The 21370-nt window shown below is 34.7% G+C and overlaps 3 protein-coding genes across 4 annotated transcripts; 2 read left to right on the forward strand and 1 right to left on the reverse strand.

Moving 5' to 3' along the window:
• Window positions 1-3734: 3734 nt before the first annotated feature.
• LOC100259868 (uncharacterized) lies at window positions 3735-6276 on the forward strand. Of its 2 annotated transcripts, XM_002269949.5 has the most exons (3): window positions 3735-3936; window positions 4926-5092; window positions 5988-6276. In XM_002269949.5, exons 1-3 carry the CDS (start codon window positions 3867-3869, stop codon window positions 6003-6005), a joined length of 255 nt encoding a protein of 84 aa, XP_002269985.1. In that variant the 5' UTR covers window positions 3735-3866; the 3' UTR covers window positions 6006-6276. The 2 variants fall into 2 exon arrangements, with proteins under 2 accessions (XP_002269985.1, XP_059598475.1); XM_059742492.1 differs by having other exon boundaries at window positions 4926-6276.
• A 261-nt stretch (window positions 6277-6537) lies between these two features.
• On the reverse strand, window positions 6538-7539 carry LOC100253040 (NAD(P)H-quinone oxidoreductase subunit S, chloroplastic). Its single transcript, XM_002269876.4, has 2 exons — window positions 6871-7539; window positions 6538-6771 (listed from the first exon to the last, which is right to left on the reverse strand). The coding sequence occupies exons 1-2, from the start codon at window positions 7343-7345 to the stop codon at window positions 6650-6652; spliced, it is 597 nt and encodes a 198-aa protein (XP_002269912.1). The 5' UTR covers window positions 7346-7539; the 3' UTR covers window positions 6538-6649.
• Window positions 7540-10694: 3155 nt separating this feature from the next.
• On the forward strand, window positions 10695-19089 carry LOC100265054 (uncharacterized). The gene is made up of 5 exons (XM_010660986.3): window positions 10695-11833; window positions 13921-14620; window positions 16098-17469; window positions 17554-17637; window positions 18354-19089. Exons 1-5 carry the CDS (start codon window positions 11122-11124, stop codon window positions 19020-19022), a joined length of 3537 nt encoding a protein of 1178 aa, XP_010659288.1. The 5' UTR covers window positions 10695-11121; the 3' UTR covers window positions 19023-19089.
• Window positions 19090-21370: the final 2281 nt, after the last annotated feature.

Below are 21370 nucleotides of genomic sequence, written 5' to 3' on the forward strand. Positions count from 1 at the left end.
CCATCATTCGGATGTGCTAGATTGTCACCAACGTTCAGCACTTCAACATCCAACCAATTTCATTATTCACCATGGATCTCCCCCTGAAGAGGGGAATTGGATACCAGTGATGGAAATTTTTTTTCAGATTCTAGGAAAGTGACATCCATGGTGATGTAGGTTCTTTTGCAAATGGGATCGTAGCATCTATATCCCTTTTTGTGTACTCCATACCCCAAAAATAGACACCGGACAACACATGGATCCAACTTAGTTCGTTGATTCTTATGGAGGTGAACAAAAGCAATACAACCAAAAATTCGGGGAGGAATCATCAAAATAGTAGGTAATGAGACATGATCGGAAATCACCTTTAATGGAGTCTGAAATTGGAAGACTTTGGTGGGCATACGGTTCAGTAGATGCATAGCTGTGGCAACAGCATCACTCCAGTATCTATTCGGCACATGTGCATTGATCAATAAAGCACGAATAGTTTCTAAGATATGCACATTCTTTTTTTTCAGCAGTACCATTCTGTTGTGGGGTTTGAGAACAAGAGGTTTCATGGAGAATACCATGACTGTTGAAGTATGTCTGGAATTGTTGATTAACATATTCCTCTCCATTGTCAGAACAAAGGATCTTAATTTTGGCAGAAAATTGTGTATGGACCATGGTCTGAAACGATTGAAAAACAGAAAATACTTCATCTTTGTGTTTTAGGAGGTAAAGCCATGTCATTCTTGTGCAGCCATCAACAAAAATTTCAAACCAATGATGACTAGAAGACGTAGTTATTGGGGAAGATCCCTATACATCAGAATGGATTAAATAAAAAGGAATCATACTTTTATTCATACTCAAGGGATAAGAAGCCCTATGACTTTTGGCTAAGATACAAGTATCACATTTAAAATTTAAGTGTGTTACTTTGGAAAATAAACCAGGTAGTAAGTGCTTCAAATACCCAAATGATGGATGCCCAAGTCGATGGTGCCATAACCAAACCTGTCTTTCCTTGTTATTAAGTGTGTGGTGCATGTGATTTGCTCTTCTCGAACTGAAGTCATCCACGTAGTATAATCCCCCCCTCTTAGTACCATGCCCAATTATCTTCTTGGTGAGAATATCCTGAAGAAGGCAAAATGTAGAATACATCACTACCACACAATTAAGATCTGCAGTAACTTGACTCACAGACGTCAGTCTATTTGAAAGAGAAGACACAAGTAATGTATTAGATAATGAAAAGGAAAGATATAAAGTCACTGTTCCAGCCCCTATAACTGAATAAGTGACCCCATTGGCGTTTGTAACACAGCTCCGTCTCGGTTGAGTTGCATTAGAAAAATCATTTGAATCAAATGTCATGTAGTTTGTAGCTCCAGAGTCGAGAATCCAATCATCATCATCATTGTGAGTAGAGATATAAGGTGTCTTACCAGAAGTACCTAGATCATGTGGAGATTCTACTTGAGGGATGAGGGATAATGAAGGATCACAAGTAACCACGACAACTTTCCTAGTGTGGTCATCATTAGTAGAGGTTTCACGTTTTTTTCGTGCTTGAAAGTCGTTCCACCAATCTAGATACCCATGTAGTTTGAAGTAGGTGTCACGGGTATGTATGGAGTTGCCACAATGTGTACACTTCATGCCATCAGATGGTGTTTTGGTTTTGGATGATGAGTTGGATTTTCCACTGCTCATAGAAAGAGCCCCTGGTTTCAGTGGCGTCTGGTAGTGACTTCCCTTGATCCCTCTGGATGCCATAACTGCTCCAGGAGTGGTATCTGCACCTGAGATCATCACCGTTTGTCTAACATCTCCCCTACGAACAAAAGCGTAGGCGTGTTCCACAGTAGGGAATGGTTTTAATTGGAGCACATCACTTCGAGTTTTATCCAGTCTGTCATCTAGTTCATTAAGGAAAGTATAAACATGATCTTCCTATAGAATCGAGTTGTATTTCTGTATGTCAATAGCACACTCCATCGGGTTAGGATGATGAAAATCGATTTCTCGCCACAACCCTTGAAGATCGTTGTAGTATTTTTCAATGGATCCACCCGCCTACTTCATACGAGTAACACGACACCGATGATCATAGACTTGAGACGTATATGTCCCATCAAAATAGGTTGTAGCAGTAGAATCCCAAACCTGTTTTGTAGTTGGAAAGCGGATAAAGTTGGCAATCAAGGAAGGGTCCATCGAATTGATCAACCATTCCTTGACAATGGCATTTTCAGCTCGTCATCTCCTGAATGAAGGATCAATTTCTGGAGGCTGAGGGAAATCTCCATTGATATATCCCAACTTGTCCTTGCCAGAGATATACATCTCGACAATCTGAGACCATAAGGCATAGTTGGATCCTTCCCACTTGATACTGATCGGAGCAGAATCGACAAGCAGAGGTTGGGGGGAGGTTTGGGCTCTAGTCAAGACCTTTGTCATTTTTGTCGTCAGATCGTTAACGATGGAGTTGGTCTAGGGAATGAGAGGTTGTGTTAGGTCTCCGGATTCCGCCATGGATTCTATTGGGTCTGGGGTTTTTCTGGTCACACGGTGGTTTAAGCAGAGGTCCTAGGGACTTGCTCTGATACCATGTCAATTTGGAAGTGTTTTTCTATTTCTCATGTTTTCTTTAGAGTTGAATACAATCATATATAAATACAAAATAGAGGAATTTTAGGAACCTATTCTAGCTTATACACAGTTTGTGGCTAAAAATGTGGATGACCCTTGAAGTATGGGATTTACATTAAAACAATTTTTTCTAATTTATCTAATTAGACAGCTCACGCCAACATAGAGTTTGTTTGGTAACTTTTTTTTAATTAATTATGTAAAATAATTTTAGAAAACAGTTTTTAAAAATTATTTTTAAATTTTATAGAATAAAAATCTATTTAAAAACCTAAAATGTATTTGATATTTTAAAATATGTTTTAAAAATATTTTTTATATTTAATGTTTTATTTTTAATTATTATACATGTTTGTAATAATTATTTATTAGAATAGTTCTCAAAAAACAAGTAAAAATAATAAAAATAACTAAGAGATGTTATCTATAAACACTTTGTTTTATATTCTTAAAAACAAAAAATAACTTTTGGTTGCTTAATGTGTTTTCTGTATTTTTTATTTTATAGAAAAAAACTATTATAAAAAATAGCTCCTCAACAGACCCTTATTCTCTATTTGATTGTTTTGTAAAATATGGTTTTAAAAAATACTTGATAATACCTTAAATTTATTTTACAAAATAATACATTTTCAAAAAAAATGTTTTGAATCAAAAGTTCATCAAACATTTTTTTTAATTTAAAAAAATTAATTAGTATTCTAAAAAAAAAAAAAAACTATGTTCAACAATTATTTTCAATCAAATTCTAAATTTGAAGGAAAAAAAGAAAGAAAATATTCAAAATACTCTGATATGGACCCAAACGCTAGTCTTTAAGAGTTAAATGCATGATAGGCCCAATATGGGCCACTTGTCACACAGGCTTTTATATCTTGGACATGGCCCATTACAAAAATATTAATCGGCCCGTCCAGGAGTAAAGTCCAAGCCCAAATAACGTTGTTTCCCCATACTTTCTCTGTCTTTTTCTTTTTCTCATATGTTGATTTGAATTCATACCCAAGATGCCAAAATTTCATAACAATTTCATATGTACCCTCCCATTTTGGGCCTTTTGAGCCTAAAATCATGGCCCAAGCCCAAGGAACCTCCAGACCTAGATTTACGCTCCAGATGGCTGACACACCCCATACAGCCTACACTACCCCACACCTCGGCCACCTAGATCTCCACCGTCAACCCCACAAACCCTTCTCCATTTTCGCAGAAACACAGAGCCAGAGCTCGAGATGGGCGCAACACAAGCGATGAAGAGAATTCCGCTTATCAAGTTTCCTCAGAGGCACCGCAAACCCTCCGGTTGGTACAGTTTCTCGCAATCTTCAATGTTATTTTGGGGCTTTTTTCATCTTTCATTAATGATTTCTTTTTCTTTTTTCCATTTCCATAAATTTCTTTATTAGATTGTCAATTCTCCATATATTTGTTTTGGGTTGGTTATGTGAATTTTAGCCCAAGATAGTTCAATTTGGAAAAGCTTGTAAGTTGTCTGGTAATGAGAACTGTTTTCTGTTTTATTTGGGAAAAAAAGAAAAAAGAAAGATATTTGGCACAGGAAAACTGAAATGTTATAAGAAAATATGTTTGGCAAGACATTTTCCCAAGAAAAAAAAAAATCTGAAAATGAATAATTCTGAGAAAAAGGCTAAAATGTTGTCGGGTGCTTTAGAAATGCAAGTAATTTGAAAAATGAGGATGTTTATAGGTTGGTTTTTTTTTTTTTTTTTTTTTTCTAATGTTTGGTTATTTGGAAAGATAGGGGAAAAAAAGAGGGAAAAGATGCAATATAAAATTTATTTTAAATAAATATCAAAATAAAAAATATTTTTCATTTAATGGTATATGATATATTATTCCTTTTATCAAATACAAATCAACTACATAATGTATTATCTCTGAAATGATATCCTTGTTCCCATCCAATTGCATATCATATCAGGGTATACATTTCCAATCCCATCTAACCAACCAAACAATCAAATGTTTGTCTAAATAAAAATAAAGAAACGTAGGAAAAAGCCTATTTTTTAATAATTTAATTTTTTTTTCCCCTCAAATTTTCCATAGACAATCAATAATAGAAAATTTTTATAGATTTTCATTACCTTTTTCCTTTCTTAGTATTTTTCTTTCATTTTCTTTCCCAAGAATAATTTTTATTTTGTCCTCAATCAGGAGCTTGAATTCAATGCCCCATGATTATTGCAAATTGGGTCTGCATTGTGTGAAACTGTGAAGTGATTTTATGTGATCATTGCAGTTTGAGTGTTAAGGTGATTGCTTTGCAGGTTCTGCATCTGCATCCCAGGCAGTGTCTGCAGATGGGAATGCTCAGCAGAGTTCCTTTACTAGGATGAAGGTTCCTGTTGCCCCTTCAAATGTTGGTTCAGGAGGGAAGGCTTCTCTCCAGCCAAAACGAACTCCAGTTTCTAATGAGGAAATTGAGGCTATTTTGGTATGTAAAATGAGAATTCTAACATTTACTGCTCTAGTCTCTCTTTTGTTCTTCCACCTTTATCTGTGTTACCAAAAATCACCTTTGTCTTTTTGTTAATCGAACGAGGATTGTTGAAGTTGTGGACAAAGGCCAATCCACTATAACGGGTCATTGTCGATTATGGAATATACCATTAGCCAGTGAATATTCGAGTCCATATAAAATATATGCCATTCTCCTTACAAGGATAATTTATTGTTGTTTTTGTGAAGTATTAAATATGAAAGAATCCTCTGTATGGGATTGCTGCATGGCCCATTCATTTGGTTGGCTAGTTTCATCTATTTTTAATAATTGAGAAAAATAGTGCAATGTTTGGTTTCAAGAAAGTAGGAAGAAAAAAATATTAAGGAAAAGTTTTACTATGAAAAACACGAAATAATATTAAATATAATGTACTTAATAATTTATGTACAAGACTTCAAATAAGTAAGATAAGTTTGAAGTAGCATATAAAATAATTTATTAACTTCAAATCTTTTTAAAAAAAATTTCTTTTCTTTTACTTTTCCTCTCTATTTTGTTTGTCTCGTATTTTTCCTCAAATTTCCCGGGAACCAAACATAGCCTAAATAATTGGCATGGACCATGGCTCAGAATCAGCATGAGCGAATGATTAAACCATTTTACAGTTGTCATAACCATGGCTTGAAAATTAGTTGTTTGGTATGATGGTTGAGATTTTCCTTCCGGGTTGCAACTTGCAATGCATACAAGGCGGGGACCCTGACAAGGAGCCCTGCCTTGCTGTGTGTATGCACTGCCTCATATGACTGTGGCTTGTATCCTCTTGTCGCCTTCTTGAATTGGTAATGGCTTCTTCATGTGTTTTTTTTTTTTTAAACATTTGCAGTTGGGAGGCTGCTTCTGATCTTTTGATGGAGCTCTGAGACAGGAAGTCGATGTATTGGGCTGTTCTTTGTCTTTTGAATTTCTTTCTTTATTTTGTAGAAATCAAATTTTTTTACTTTCTACGTAAACAGAGAAGGTTATAATGCAACGATCAGCTTTCTGAAATCTTCTACATAAACAGTGTATCTTGAGGAGATTATAATGTAATGATCAGCTTTCTGAAATCTTCCCAAGTGGAAAAACTAATTATATCTGGAGAAGGTTATATGCAAAGATCCAGGTTTCTGAAATCTTTCCCTAGTGGAAAAACTAATTGATATCTTTGATGACCAAACACACAGGACAAGGATAAGAGACTGAAGTTAAGCTTCTGCATGAGGTATGCCTTTTCTGATCCTAATATAGAATCTACTAAAGCTCTGGTTGTTGGACATTGAAGTTTTGTAGATATTGTCTATTCTAATCCTAATAGGTCTAATGGTTCTTATGACATTAAACGTGTCTATGTATATATGTAGGATCAGCAATTTTTTCTTCTATGCAACATGGGATATTACAAAACTGTTTATAATCAACCAATCGGCTGTCTAAGTTGCAGTTATCAAAGTAAGAGGCTTACAAATATTCTTACATACAACTGAGAGATGAAAAAACAGTGAATGGTCATGCCTCCTGTTCAAGTAGAGTTTCAAGGATAGCAGACTTGGGATTTTTCATTGGAGGTCCCTTGTCCCTACGTTGGAGCTCTTCAAGCCGGAAAGTAATTAACCTGTCCCAATTCCCTCCTTCAAACAGAACACCAGCCTTGCCATCAGTTATTCTCTGTACAATGCCACAATACATGTAAAAAGGATTATTAGGGTTCTTCACAATGGCAATCATACCAGGCATCAGTAGTGGCAATTCAGGTGGTTTTGGCTTCCTTAATCTTGCATTCTCAATTATGTTTCCTGAAGTTTTCTCCGGAGGTGGGTTCTTCTCTAGGAATTGTTTCAAACCCTTTTCGCCACCAGGAAAACCGCCGGTTAAACCTAGCAACTCCTTATCAAAACCATCTTCTGGAACATCATCAACAGCCGCCAATGCTGGTTTTTCTTCATCTTTGACACTATCTGGAGATGGGGCTGGTTCTATGTTCCTCTTGAGTTCTTGTTGAAGGCCTTCTTCGCCATTACAGAGACCTCTTCCTCCCATGATTCCAAAGAGGTCGAACTTGGCACTGGCTTTTACAGGTAAGGGTGTTCTGGTTCTTGAGAGAGAGGCCTTCTGGATATTGTTGGGGAAATGGCCTTGGCCTAGAAAGTGAGATTTGTGAGGCAGAGGGCGTTGAAGGCTGGGGACAGTGAAGGAATAAGCCATGGTTCTGCAGAGGCCAGCCTGGGGGAGAGAGAAAAGAGAGCAGAGAGAAGAGAGAAGAGGAAAGAGAAAAACCTTGCTATAAATCCTGACCACATATAAGGGCTTTATCCTAAGTTTCTTTCTGTCACCTTTTCATTAGTGAAGTGTGATTCACATTTATCTGGATATGAAGTGTCTATCAAAAAAAAATTTATCTGGATATGAAGTGGGTCCATTTTCAAGACATTGGATGCTGTCTGGAGTGTGTTGCTGCAAATCTGGCCAGCAGAAAAACTTAGTGTGGATTCCTTGAATTGGAGTGTGGCCTCAGGAGCCTGGTTGCTACAATAAGTGGCCTGTGCCCGTGGGTCTTGTCCTGTGCCCCATACAACACAAATGTCTAAACTGATCGGCTCTGATGAAAATCTAATGCTATCCATTCAAGAAAGTTAGGGTTGTTTGACAAGTGCTCAATTAAAATTAGTTCTCAATCATTTTTAAAAGTGGAATTCTATTAGGGGACTCAACCATGAAAGACAAGACTGGTTAGGTTTATTTGGGAAGTGTTTTTTAATATGGTTTTTAAAACAGTTTTGAAAATTGTTATAATTATTTTTTAAAGTAATTCTTAAAAAACAAATAAAAATAATATAAAATAACTAAGAGATGCCCTTAGGAAAAACATTATTTTTGTTTGAATGTATTTTTAAAAATATTTTTTGATGATTGTTTTTGAAAAATGCTTGTTTGAAAAATTGAAATATTTTTAACTTGTTTGAATGAAACCTTAAAGTGATGTGTGGAATTCTTAAAGTGATAATTTCAATGAAAGCTTAAGAATTCAAATCGGAAAATTTGAGGTAAAATGTGAAGAAAATAAAATAAAAAGAAAAAGTGAAATAAAAGAATAAGAGAATGAAAATAAAAAATAAATTTAAAGTCAATAAATTATTTTTATATTTTTTCAAATTTTATTTTATTTATTTCCCTTTGATTAAAATTTTTTAATTGATTTTAATTATATTTTATTTTCTTTTATATTTTTTTATAGTGAAATTAAATATAAAAAATTATTTTTTTAATAATTTTTTTCTTTTTGTGATACTTTTCAAACATAGTTTAAAGATCTTCTCAGATCATTGTAAATACTGAAAATGTTTATTTGTTTGTTTAAAGGGAAATAAAAAAAATGATATTAAGTTTAAAGTTATATGAAAAATTAAATTAACTAAGAACAAGAATCGAAATGCAGGTACGAAATTGGAAACCCACCATAAATAATATAAAAATAAAAAGTTGGATAAGCATATCCATATCCAAACAAGACGATATTGATTCCTTAGTAGTCTTTTGTGACCTTTCTTTTGTGCCCTTGCGATGTACTCACAAATTCTCGGCTCCCCGATTCCTGCTGCAATCATGTCCTTGAAGTGAAATTACTGAGTTTTCATGACTGCCATCTTTGCTTTTCATGAATGGAGTCAATATGCGCAAATAACCATACATATTCATATTTAGATTCCGTTGTAGAAAGGGAACTGTGGTTTCTTTTCCTCTTTTTTTTTTTTGTCTTTTTATGTCAATAATTTCTATAATTACCATGAAATTGAAATAAATAATTAATTAAAATAGATAAAAATATTGGATAATTATAAATCTAACATTCCCTGTCTTTTTTTTTCTTTCCTAAAAACAGTTTTTTTTTACCTAATTGTCCTTCAATATATTGATTATTTAAGTGTATCTAAAATAAAATGGTATTTTTGTAAAAAAAAATGAAAGCATTTTTATCCAAGACAAGTATATTTTGGGGTTAAACAAAGTGGAGGGGTGAATTTGTAAAATGGAGATTATTTCATCCCTTTTAATCAAATAATTTAAAATAAGTCGATAAAAAAATAAATACAAATCTTATAATGGTGTTTTTTCAAGATTATCAATAATTTTAAAAATTCTAAAAGTTTTTCTTAGATTTTGTTAAATATCTAATTATTTTTCAAAAACATTATCAAACAAACTTTTAATTTAATTGATATTTTGAAAATAAATCTAAATTAAAAATTTTGTTTAAAAAACTTTAATTTTTAGATAAACTCTAAATCTTGAATCTTGCCTTACAATGAGATGAAATGGATTAGAAATAGGGTTGATTTTCGAAACTAATAAACCCTTTTGATTCTAAGTAATATTTACTTGATTAAGAAGAGTTTAATAATTTGATTAAATATGCGAGGATTGTAATTATTGGAATCGATTTTAGTTTGAAAATAATGCTTTAAAATAATTATTAGATGATTAAATATTATAATAAATATTAATATTGGAATGTTTAAAAATAAAATATCTATAATTAAAATTATAATAAATATTTACATATTTAATTTTATTTTAAATAATATGAAAATTCTCTTCTTGAAATCTATTTTAAAAGTAATAGAAAATATGATTACAATCATAGAATTCAAAATAAAATGGACAAAACTATTATGACAAAATTGTACATTCAATTCATGTTAGTAAACACTTCAAAAGAAATTATTTTCATTTATATTATATTAAAAAATGTAGGGTATGTTTGAGAAATGTTTTTAGGATAACCTTTTGTTTTTCATAACAAAAAAACATGATAATTAAAAATTGTTTTTTATTTTATATCTTTAAAAACAAAAAATATGATATTTTTTAGAAAAAACCTTTAAGTTGTTTTCAATTTGATGATTATTGTAAAAAATAAAATATTAAATATAAAATTTATTTTTAAAACATATTTAAAAATATTAAAAAAATATTGAAAATATTTTAGGTTTTTAAACATACTTTTGTTTTATAAAAATTTAGAGAACAATTTTTAAAAACTGATTTCAAAAACCATTTTTTTAAATTATTTTAAAAAATAATTATTAAACAGACCTTAGACCTTAGACTTACTTTTCAACAAAACATCATGCAATTTTGTTGAATCAATCCATTATTATATTTGTTATAATAATTTGTAATTATTCCCAATTATCCATAAATAAAAATTATATTATATATATATATATATATATATATATATATATAATTTTATAATCATTTGCTGAAAGACATTTGGACAATTTTCACATTTGTTGAATTTTTTTATACTTCCTAAATAAGGTTGTGAAAATCTTAATTAAAAGAACTTACCAAATATGCTAAAAAGAAAATAATTTAAAATCTATTTTGGAAAAACATGCCATTTTTATTTCTCAGATAATTCCTAATCCATTCCTACTATTTCTATCAACCGGCAAATCAACGACTGCCACGACAACAAACCGTAGTTTCCTTAAAACAACAAGGGTGTTTCTGTCATTTAAAGTACAAATTATCCTCCGAGTCTCAGAACAATCACATTTTACAATTTAATTCCAATAACCAAACTCAGCCGCGCCTCCGATCTCTCTCTCCTTTTTCTCTCCCTTATTATTAAAAGAGATTTCATCGTCTTCTCTACATTTCAGCCACAACTGCTTCTCTCTACAGTTAACCGACCCCGATCTCGCTGCTCTGGCGAGCATCCGGCGATCAGATCTTTCCAAATCCTAGAAAACATCCGTTGGTTTCTTACGTCTGAAGTTTATGTTTCCGAATCTCGGCGACTTCGCCGGCGCCGGAATCTTGAAGAATCCGTTAGTGTTGTTGCGGCAAAGTCTGTGTTGTTTGAGGTTTTTGGTTTGAAACTCTAAGCCTAGGGTTTCAAACTACGAGGTTTTCGAGTTCTTTGAGATTTTACATCTGCTGTTGATTCTTTTTGGCCTTTTTGAGTGGTAATCATGCCGCGAAGTTCACGACACAAATCGCACAAGCAGAGCAAGCACAGTTCGAGAGACGTGAGAGAGCGGTCGGACTCGGAGGAAGATGTAAAGACGAAGAACGGGAGAGAGGAGGGTTCAGTTAGGGTTTCAAAGGATTCGTCTTCTGGTGAGAAGAGAAAGCTCGCTTCGCAGTTGAGGGACGGCAAAGATCTGTCTGGTCACGGCAATGGTGAAGCGTCGGAGGAGTATGTCTCTTCTAAGAGACGAAAGGATAGGGTTGACGTGGCCGGCAGTGACAGGTGGGACGGAGGTGATGAGCGAGCCGATGGTTCTGTGGTGGATAAGGGCATGAAGAGTTCACGGATGGATTCGGAGAAAGGTTCCAAATCGAAGGTTTCAATTGATTCCAAAAGTAAAAGTAGTAGAAGGCATGAGAGTGAGAGAAAGGAGGACAATGTGGGTTTGGTAGCTGAGAAAGAGGAGAGTAAGAGTGGTAAGGTTGAAGCAAAGAGGAAGGGGGAGAAGGATTCAAGTCAGAAGGAGGCGAGTCAGTACAAGGATGCGAAAGAGAAGGAGAAGGAGCGTGGCTCGGAGAAGGATAGGAAGGTTCAGGATAGCAAGCGTGATTCAGAGACAAGGGTGCGGGATAGCGAAGTGAAAAGGAAGCGAGAATCTGAATCGGTGGATGTTGGAGTGGAGCGACCAGTGAAAAAGGGAACGGAAAATACTGGTAAGGTAACGGATAGTTTTGGTGTGGTGATATTTTCTGTTTCTGGTGATATATACTGTTTTCTTTGTTTTTCTGTAGTTACTATAGATTGGTAGTTTTTTGTATGGTCTCGAGTTTGATCTTATGTTTGTTAATCTCAAACATGAGGGGCTATTCGTCTTAGTCATTAATTACGGGGGCTCAGCTAATTTATTTTCTATGATTGTTTTACTTTTTGAGCAAGTTTGATGGAAAGTCAAAGTTAAATGCACAGGAAAATAGCCAGCAATTATATAAATGCACTGTGATTGGTGGAATTTCAGGCACGAGAATCTCACTAAATGTCAATTAAAGGATTGACAAAGATGTTTTTTTTTTTTTTTTTCCTAGCATTTAGTGTTAAATATTGGACCTAGGAAGCTGTATTGCTTGTTTCATTCTGTGTCAAATCAGACAAAATTTAGGAGGGTTCTTTTAATGTTGTATGTTTAATATTTTGTCAACCCTGTTTTACATGCTTTTTGCTTGATTAATTTAGTTTAGAATGTCTTTCCCTAGAAATTGACCGGTTTATTTCCCAGTGTTCAACATCTGGGCAGTGAAGAACCGTGTTTAGAAATTGGGTATAACCAAAACAATGATGTTGAGATGGATGACTGGTGTTGCTAGAAAAGAGTGCATTCATGAGAAGCTAGAGGTATCATTGGTTAAGATGAGTAAAGGTATTGAAGATGGTTTCAACATCCGTGGAATGAAGGCTCATGAATGCTGTCGGGGAGGAGGCAAGAATTTTTAGCTTGGGGTCATCTTAATATTTTACTACGGGCATCATGCCAACTTGTTATCTATGGGCTGTATCTAAGCATCAATATGGAACAAAGCTTCATTTTGTGGAATTCTAGTACATTGTCTATGTCATGTACTTGATCCTTTTCGATTATCCTGCTATGTGGTTTGAACTTTTTCTCTCTACCCTTGTCAACAAAATCCACATGTGTGCAGAGCAAATTATACCACATACCTTCCATATAGATGAGAAGTTGATTGATTTATAGTCTCAGGAGAAGTATGCTCTCAGAACTAATATGCTCATTGAAAATCAGGTGTAGCTAGAACTTATTTTGGATGGCTATGCTTTCCTCTCCTACTAAATATTTTTTTGCTTGTCCCCCCAGTTATTTTACTTCATTGTTATTTACTATAATTGTAGGTTGTTTCACTTGTTTGCTTTTGTTAAATTGTTCAGTTGCAATATGAGTTCGTGGTGCAAAAAAAGAAAAAAAAAAGACGAGTCCTGTATGCAGTGCTGCTAAAAAGCTTTGATCCACTTGGAGTACCTTAAGTTATGCATCATTTAGTAGTGCAATTTTTGAATATGTACATATGTGGTGTGGTGTTTTCATATGGAGTTAAGTTCCTATTTGGATCACATTTGTGGTATGGTCACCTGTCAGATTGTGGAGGTGATGTACCCTTTTCTCATTATTGGTGGTGTTGTGTGACAAATTTTCCTGAGGGGAACTTCTAATTGAGTTTGCCTGTGCTGACAGCATAGTTTTAAAAGGCATGAGGTGTGCCTAAGGCATAAAAGTCTCCTATAGCTTAGGCACAAGGTGCAATATAAGGCATAGCTTGAGTGAAGTGAAATGTGACTCGGGGTGCATATCAATTTTATAAAATATGATTCAAAATTTAATCCAACAATAAAAAATTTAAGATTCCAAACAGATAAAGGAAGCATTCAATAAAAAAAATAATGAAATCATATAAATTTTGATATACAATTAGAAATTTCAAGAATAAAAATGTTTAAAACGGAAGTGTAAAGTTGATAAGGTGTGCCTCATCAATAAGGCATGTGTCTTTGTAAGTGAGTTGTTGTAACTATGGAGTGGTTGGGCCTTGAGCCTAGGTGCGCCTTTTAAAACTATGGCTGACAGATTTGGTACATGGGCTTAACACATGAAAATAACATGCTATTTGGTTTATTGAAAATTTATCTATTTAATTATTGTTTGTGTTTACTTTGTAGTAAAGGTTTGTTGTTTCACGTTCCCTTTTCCTACCAAAATTTAGCTCACATCATGATTAACAATACTCTTTTGCAGAGTGGCCTTTACAAGATGAGCTGCGAAATCCTGAGTTAGAGAAAGAACTTGAGAAACGGATTCGAAGAAGAGATGGCTCTAGTGACAAGGATAAATATCAGGATTTAAGAGAAAGTGATGATAGGCGAATGTCTTCAAGGGGTGAGCATGCCAAGGATGAAAGATACAAGGATGAAAGGCTCAAGGATGGGAGTTATGGAGATAAATACCGGGAAGATGTTGACAGAGAAAATAGACACAGGGATGGCAAGCAAAGAGAAGACGCTGACAAGGACAAGAGACATCGGGATGAGAAGTACAGAGATGAATACACCTCAAGAGATCGCACAACTGATAAGTCTGATACTAAGCGCTTGAGGGATGAAAATCATGCTGCAGAAATTCGTCGTAGGAAATCAAGAACTCAAAGTAATAATCATGATGGTAGTCCAATTTATGATGATAGAAGTACCAGATACAAAGATGATAAGGGGAAAAGAAGATCTGATGATAAAGAGGATCATAGTGATACGAGACCCCGAAGCACCAAGGAGCAACGCACTGATGTGGAGAAGAAATCAACAAGTGGTGCTAAAATAGACTCAGGGACTGATAGGGGAAGGTCTCATTCACGCCATGGTGATGTGGACTCTACTTTCGGCCACAACAGGAGAAGGAGTTCTCCCAGCTCCAGCTCTCATGTTGCTAAAGAACAATATAGGTATTTATCTTTAAATCTCCTTGATACAGTAAAATATTAGACAATGCAGTTTTATTGTTACCCAGGTGCAGTTAGATATTAATGACACTCTTAGTTCAGCATTTTTTTTTATTTTTTATTTTTGCTTTGTTGGGCACACTGGACCTCATGATCCACCATTACCTATGTTATAGTTCATTTTGTCTCAAACTGCTGGACATCTTTTAACAGTGCCGAGATACCAACATTTATGTTATTTAGCTTTACTTGTGTTGGGGAATGAATTGCATTATGCCCACAGTTTTCCAATTTGGAAAGACCCAACACCCTTTACATTGGTTTGGACAATTGATTGTGTTGTACCAACATTTTTCCAGTTTGGGAAGACCCAACACAAAAAGTATGGATACCTTGCGTCATTGTGTGCACCAAATTATGTGCCAACACCTTGAGACATAGATTTGTGGATGTACCCTTTTATGCCTTGTGTTATCAATTTAAAAACAAAATTGTAGAAAATACCAAATGATGATATGAGATGATTGAGGAACCCACTAAAAACAAGGTTCAGACACATAGGAAATGATGGAAGAATCGATGATGAAGAGACTTTAATTGTACAAAACAATGGGATTTTTTTTCAGAAGTTCTATGAATATTTCTTATTAGAAGGTACTCCATTTCTCCAATTTTCCAGAAAATATTCCTGGGATATAAAAATCAAGCTCCCCTTAATTTTTGAGAAGTTTCTTGTTGGTCCAAGAAACGGGCTTTAAGGAAATTATGTTCTTTCTTAGGAAGGGAGTTTCCAATTAACTAGGTTGGGCTTCACTGCCTGGGTGCCACCAGTTGTTTCTGTATATTTATGCTTATTGCCTCTGCTGTATGGATTACATGACATTGCTATGGAAATGGGATATTATTCTGGGTATGGCTATGGGGCACAAACACAGCTTCCATGTCTTATTAAATGAGGAGGTGGAGAAGATGAAGCGAAGAAAAACTGGGGGGAAAAGTTAATTTAAAAAACACACACATTTTTATGTTATTGGAGTTGCAGCAGGTTGTCAGTAGTAACAAATGTTGACAGTAGGTTGTCAGATGATTTACAGTCTGGCTATGTGGGCTTTCTATGGCACCTGCAAGAAGGGTTTTGCATCTGATCATGACTTCTGTTGTAATGTTTACAATTTTTTCACAAGTTGTCCTTTTTTCAAGATTTTCACAACTTAATAAATCAATTTGCTATATGTCCTAATAATCCCTTCTGTCGTATTATTTGTATTTCAACCCTCATGTTATAAATTTTCCTCAAATCAGTATTTTATGGGGAATATAAATTAGCTGTATCCAGTATTTTGGATTTTGGTTTTCTAACAGATTGGGTCCTTTGTTGGGGTGCTTAATAACTATGTTTCAATGGATTGATGACATTCCATTTCAGTAAACTACAAAATTGTCCTACTAATCATTGCTTGTGTTTATGGACGTATTCCAGACATTCAAAGCATGAAGAATCAAGGTACCAGGACTCAGTGCCTGAAGAAAGAGTACGGCATTCTGGAGCACCAGAAAAAGTTTCTGTGTCTCGTTCCATGGAGAAAGCCATTCAAAAGGATGACAGTCGTGTGTTATCAGCTGAAAGACGTCCAAATTCAGATGCCCAGACTTCACCCTTGCAGATGACGGAGAAATCTCCATCATCAACTAGTATTGACCGAAGACGTGTGAATAGAGCAGATGTTAGGCAGAGTCTTGACGTTGAAGAATCAGGACCAAGCAGTGTGTCCAAGGATGCAAAGGATTATTCTGGTGTCGAAGGCAAAGCAAGTGGCCAGTTCCCTATGGAGACACTTTTAGGAGATGATCTTCCCCAAGCAGATGGAGACAATTTCTCTGTTTCTTCTCCTTATGCCAAAAGTATTCACTTGCCTGGCAATTCCAAGAGTCTTCCTCCACCTCCCTTCAGAACTGGAGTTGACAGCTCTGCAGTTTCTGGCCCTTTGGAAGAAGATAGAAGTAAGTCTAATAATCGTTATAAGCGTACTGGTGACACTAACATGGGAAGAATGCAAGTTAATTCTTGGAAAGGTGTTCAAAACTGGCCTTCCCCAGTAGCTAATGGATTTATTCCTTTCCAACATGGTCCACATCCTGTTGGTTTCCATCCCATGATGCAGCAGTTTCCAGCTCCACCTATGTTTGGTGTTAGACCTTCAATGGAATTAAACCATGCTGGGGTTCCTTACCATATTGCTGATGCTGATAGGTTTCCTAGCCATGGGCGTCCATTTGGGTGGAGAAATCCAGTGGATGACTCTTGCCCTCCCTTACATGGGTGGGATCCAAGTAATGGTATCTATGGGGATGAATCCCACATGTATGGGAGACTAGATTGGGACCATAATAGAAACTTGGCAAGTGGTCGTGGGTGGGAGACCAGTGGAGACATGTGGAAGGGGCAAAATGATGGTGTGAGCATGAGCATGGAGTTGCCTTCTGCCCCCCATAAAGATGATAATTCCATGCGTACACCAGCAGATGAAGCTTGGGCTGGTCGGTCTGGTCAGCAGCAGTTTGGGTATGAACAGAACCAACCTGATCTTCAGGTGGCAAACATTGAAACTATTCAGTTGAACACTATCAAGGAAAAGGAGAGATCTAAAGCTCCAGAAACCATCCCTGAGAAAAAACCCAATAATCCTGAGACATCAAAAGACAACCACCATCTTTGGCATGTTTATCTTTCAAAGCTTGATGTGTCAGCAGATCTTACTTATCCTGAATTATATAATCAGTGCACGAGCTTGATGGACAAAGAACAAAGCAAGGCTGTTGATGAAGATGCTTCCAAGGTTTTATATGCAGAGGTATAAGCATTTGATGATTTTAATGTATCTTACTCTCATATCAAATTTTCAGCTTTAATAATAATTTTCCATCTTGTATGGCAGGAGGTTATTGAAGCCAAAATAAAGATTTCGAATGGAAAGTCAAGCACTTCACTTTTTGCTGCCATAAATGATTCTGTTTTTCAGGTAATATGCATGTCAGGAGGCATATGCACTAATTCATGTATCAAATACTTCCCGCCCTGTATAGATAACAATGCAGAAAATTCCATTGCTGCATTTGCTCATATCCATGTAGTTATCCTTACATCATCTCTGCCCTATCATTACTTGTGGGTTTACCAAGTTCTAACCATGGAAATGTATTCTGCATCCTCCTCTTTGTTAAGTGTGATAGTCTTGGTTGATGCAATGTTCATGAGGTGCTCCTAGATTCCCTAGTATTCCTGACTGTAAGGTTCTTTCTAGGGCCTATCAAGAGTGGTTAAAGTGCATTCTTGTGACGTGATAGTCCTAGCTTCTTAAGTATGCTTATAAGTTTACATCCAATGATCCTTAACAATGTCCTAAAAAACATTGTTTTATCCAATATCATTTGTAAGATTCATGTTTTTCCTTTCGCATTGCTGGTTAAGAAGTCTAAAAGTTTGTAGCTATATAGGAAGTTCTTAATTTTTCTAGGTCTAAAGTTAACAATGTCCAGAAAATGTTATTTTCCAAGGAAGTCAATTCTGGATATCTTGTTCACTTTGCTCTGCAATTTCTGATTTTTTTCTCTTGGGTGCTGAGTATTCTTTTCCTTACTAGGGTTATTTCTTTGTAGTCATGAAAATTTGATGCTTTTATTATTATTATTCATCTCTTATCAATTAATGAGTTCATACTTGATATTATCCATACAGAGAGCCATGTCTCTTTACAAGAAGCAGAGAGAAGAGACGAGAACTATCCTTCTACCCTCAGTGCCAAATGGAGATGAAATTCCATCTACTAATGCAGAGGACACTAAGTACATTCCAACCTCGGATCAGGACATAGCGGTGATGCCAATCCCATCTCCAGATGAAGATAAGCTAGTGGCGCAGGTTTCAACTTGTGACCAGCAACAGGTAGAGGTTATAGCAAGCTCTGATCAGGAGAAAGTGGAGATGTCGATTCCCCCTCAGAAGCTTGAAGTGCCCCTTGAATCCCCTAATGAAAAGGTGAACGAACCAGTTGCAGCAGCTGACAGTCTGGAGATGCTAGAGGAGCCAGTTCCCTCTCCAGACAAGGTGAAAATGGAGGTGGATCCTGAGATATTCGATGAGACTCTTCCAACTTCAGCTCCAATCACCTCAAAAATGGAGGTAGACCCAGAAATCAATCAGGAAACATCCAAGGGTCCAGTTGAAAACCAAGCTGCTACTGACACGGTGGATACCATTGACAAGAAGTTAGTTGACACCAAGTCTGATCCCTTGTTTTTTTCAGATAGGCCTTCTGAGGGTTGTGAGTCAGTGATGCCGGAGTTGATTGAGTCTGGTTCAGTAAATTTAAGCCGGATACATCATTCTCCTGAAAGTACACATTGAGACAATTTTTATTTCCATGAGCCTTTTTAACTGCCTTTCATATTTGAAAATCTTGCCGCCTTTATCATATTAACTTGTCTTTTGCTCTTCATTGCCCCCTACTGATGTTTTCTGTTTCAAGTATCAAAATGCGGTCTTCAATTCCCAATAAACGGGATTTCTCGGACCGTCCACTCTTCTTGTTTGTGTGTCTGCAGCTGCTGGGGTTTGGGTTTCTGCTCTGCCAATTCCATTGAAGACCTTTCCTAGAAGATCAGGTTTTTGTTTTCAAACCCCTCATCTCTTCATGGTTTTACTGTTTAGGCTGAAACCTGCTGTGATCTTTGAGGAAGCTCCATCTTTTGGTAGAGCTGATGCTGAATGTGACGTGGTCTGTGTCATGTCATGTGTGACGGATTACACCACTGTGGTAAGTGTGTTCTTCTGACACCAAAATTATTGGATCAGATAAAGTAGGAAATAGGATATAAGTAAGAAGAAAAAAAAGAAAAAAGAAAAAAGAAAAAAGAAAAAAAAGGAAGTACAGGCGATTCTCTTGTTTAGTTTTATAAGATATAGAAAAATTGAATAAAATACAAGAAAATCATCCAACCCTTATATAAATGTTAAAATTTTTAATTTGGAAAAGTCAGAAAGGTAGAAAGGTGTAAAGATGGGATTAAAACACAAAACGAGCCCAGCTATATATGGGCCCAGTTATCTTTGCAAGCAAAATATAAATTCAGGAGGTTACATGGATGATCTCAGAATTTTATATATTTATTTATTTTTCCCTAAGGTTTGAAGGGAAAAAGATAAAGGAATTTTGAACATTTAGAAATTTAGAAATTTAAAATTAAGGTCTCTGAGTTTTTTTTTAAAATAAAAATAAAAAGAATGTAAATTAAGATCTTGGTTATATATTTTTATTTTTATTCTTAAAAACAAAAAATAACAATAAATTTTATTTTAAATATTGGAACACTTAAAAAATTATTTAAAAGGTTAGGTTTAATAAATCAATTTTTTTTTAAAAAAAAAAAAAATATTTGTGTTTAAAATTGAGAAATAGGAAATGCATCTAAATGAGTCCTAACCATTGAAAATATGCACCTAAAATCTAGATTAAATTCTACAAAAACATTATTATGCAATTTATTCTATTTTAAACCGAAGCTCACTGACTCGGATTCGCCCGCAATTGATTATGCTGTGGGGGAGTTGCCCTTTGTTTTGTACAACCCATCCAAGGGCTCAGGAAAGTCGGTGGAAGTTTCGTGTCTCCAAATCGCCAAATCAAATACTGCTTCTCCAATTTTTTATTTTCTCACAATAATCCTTGCAATTCCCAGCTCCCAATCACCTTCCTCTTGATTTGCGCCTTTTTGTTGGGCAAGACTGATTTTTAATTTAATAATAATATTTTTTTTGTTTTTTACTTAAAGAATTTAATCTGAAATTTAAAAAAAATATAAAAAAATAAAATAAAATTATATGATTTGGAGAATAGAGCAGATCCTTCTCCCCTGTGTTGTCATGCTGGCCAAATCATTCCGTACGGGCTAAGTCAGCCTTCCCAAAGCATTACTATAATTTACGTGAAGGAAAATAAAACTAGATTTAGGGGGTTATTATTCCCAAGACGTAATCCACATGTCAATGAGCTAGAGTGCTCGATTAACTTTAACCCGTAATTTTAAGGTTCAAGAGCCATTTTAATAATGTTGAAAGCCTTCTCTAATTTTTTAATTAGATATTTGAGAAAATTTTAAAAATTATTTTTTAAAATCTAGAAATTAATTTTTTTATAATTATTAAAAAAATATTCTTTTATATACATACCCCGCATCAAATAATCCTCTAATTTCTCAACTATTTATATTTTATAGTATTTTCGATTTTTTTAAATTATACATTAAATAATTGCATTTGCATCTGATTAAAAAAAATTTTAAGGTTACGTTTGATTTTATAAAAAAAAGAAGGGAAAAAATATCAAAGAAAAATAAGTTTTTAAATTTTTATATAAATAAAAATATTTAAAAATATAATTGAAATTAATTAGAAATTTATATATTTGTAAAAAGTTTAATAAAAATAGTTTATTGATTTTGGATATAATTTTTAATTTTTATATTTTCTTTTATTTTTAATTTCATAATATTTGAAGAACCGTGGTGCAGATTATAAAGGATAGAATAAAATTAAAAATTAAAAATTAGAAAATGAAAAAGGAAAACACCCAACAGAGCATTCATAATTGGCACGAGGCCCACCACTTTCGGACTCAGATTATAAAAAGACCTTGAGATGCCTAGCCCGATTATCATGATAAAACTGACGATAAAATAATATTATGCTTCCAGTAA

The sequence above is a fragment of the Vitis vinifera genome, chromosome 2, assembly GCF_030704535.1.
Source record: "Vitis vinifera cultivar Pinot Noir 40024 chromosome 2, ASM3070453v1".
Classification (NCBI taxonomy): Eukaryota; Viridiplantae; Streptophyta; class Magnoliopsida; order Vitales; family Vitaceae; genus Vitis; species Vitis vinifera.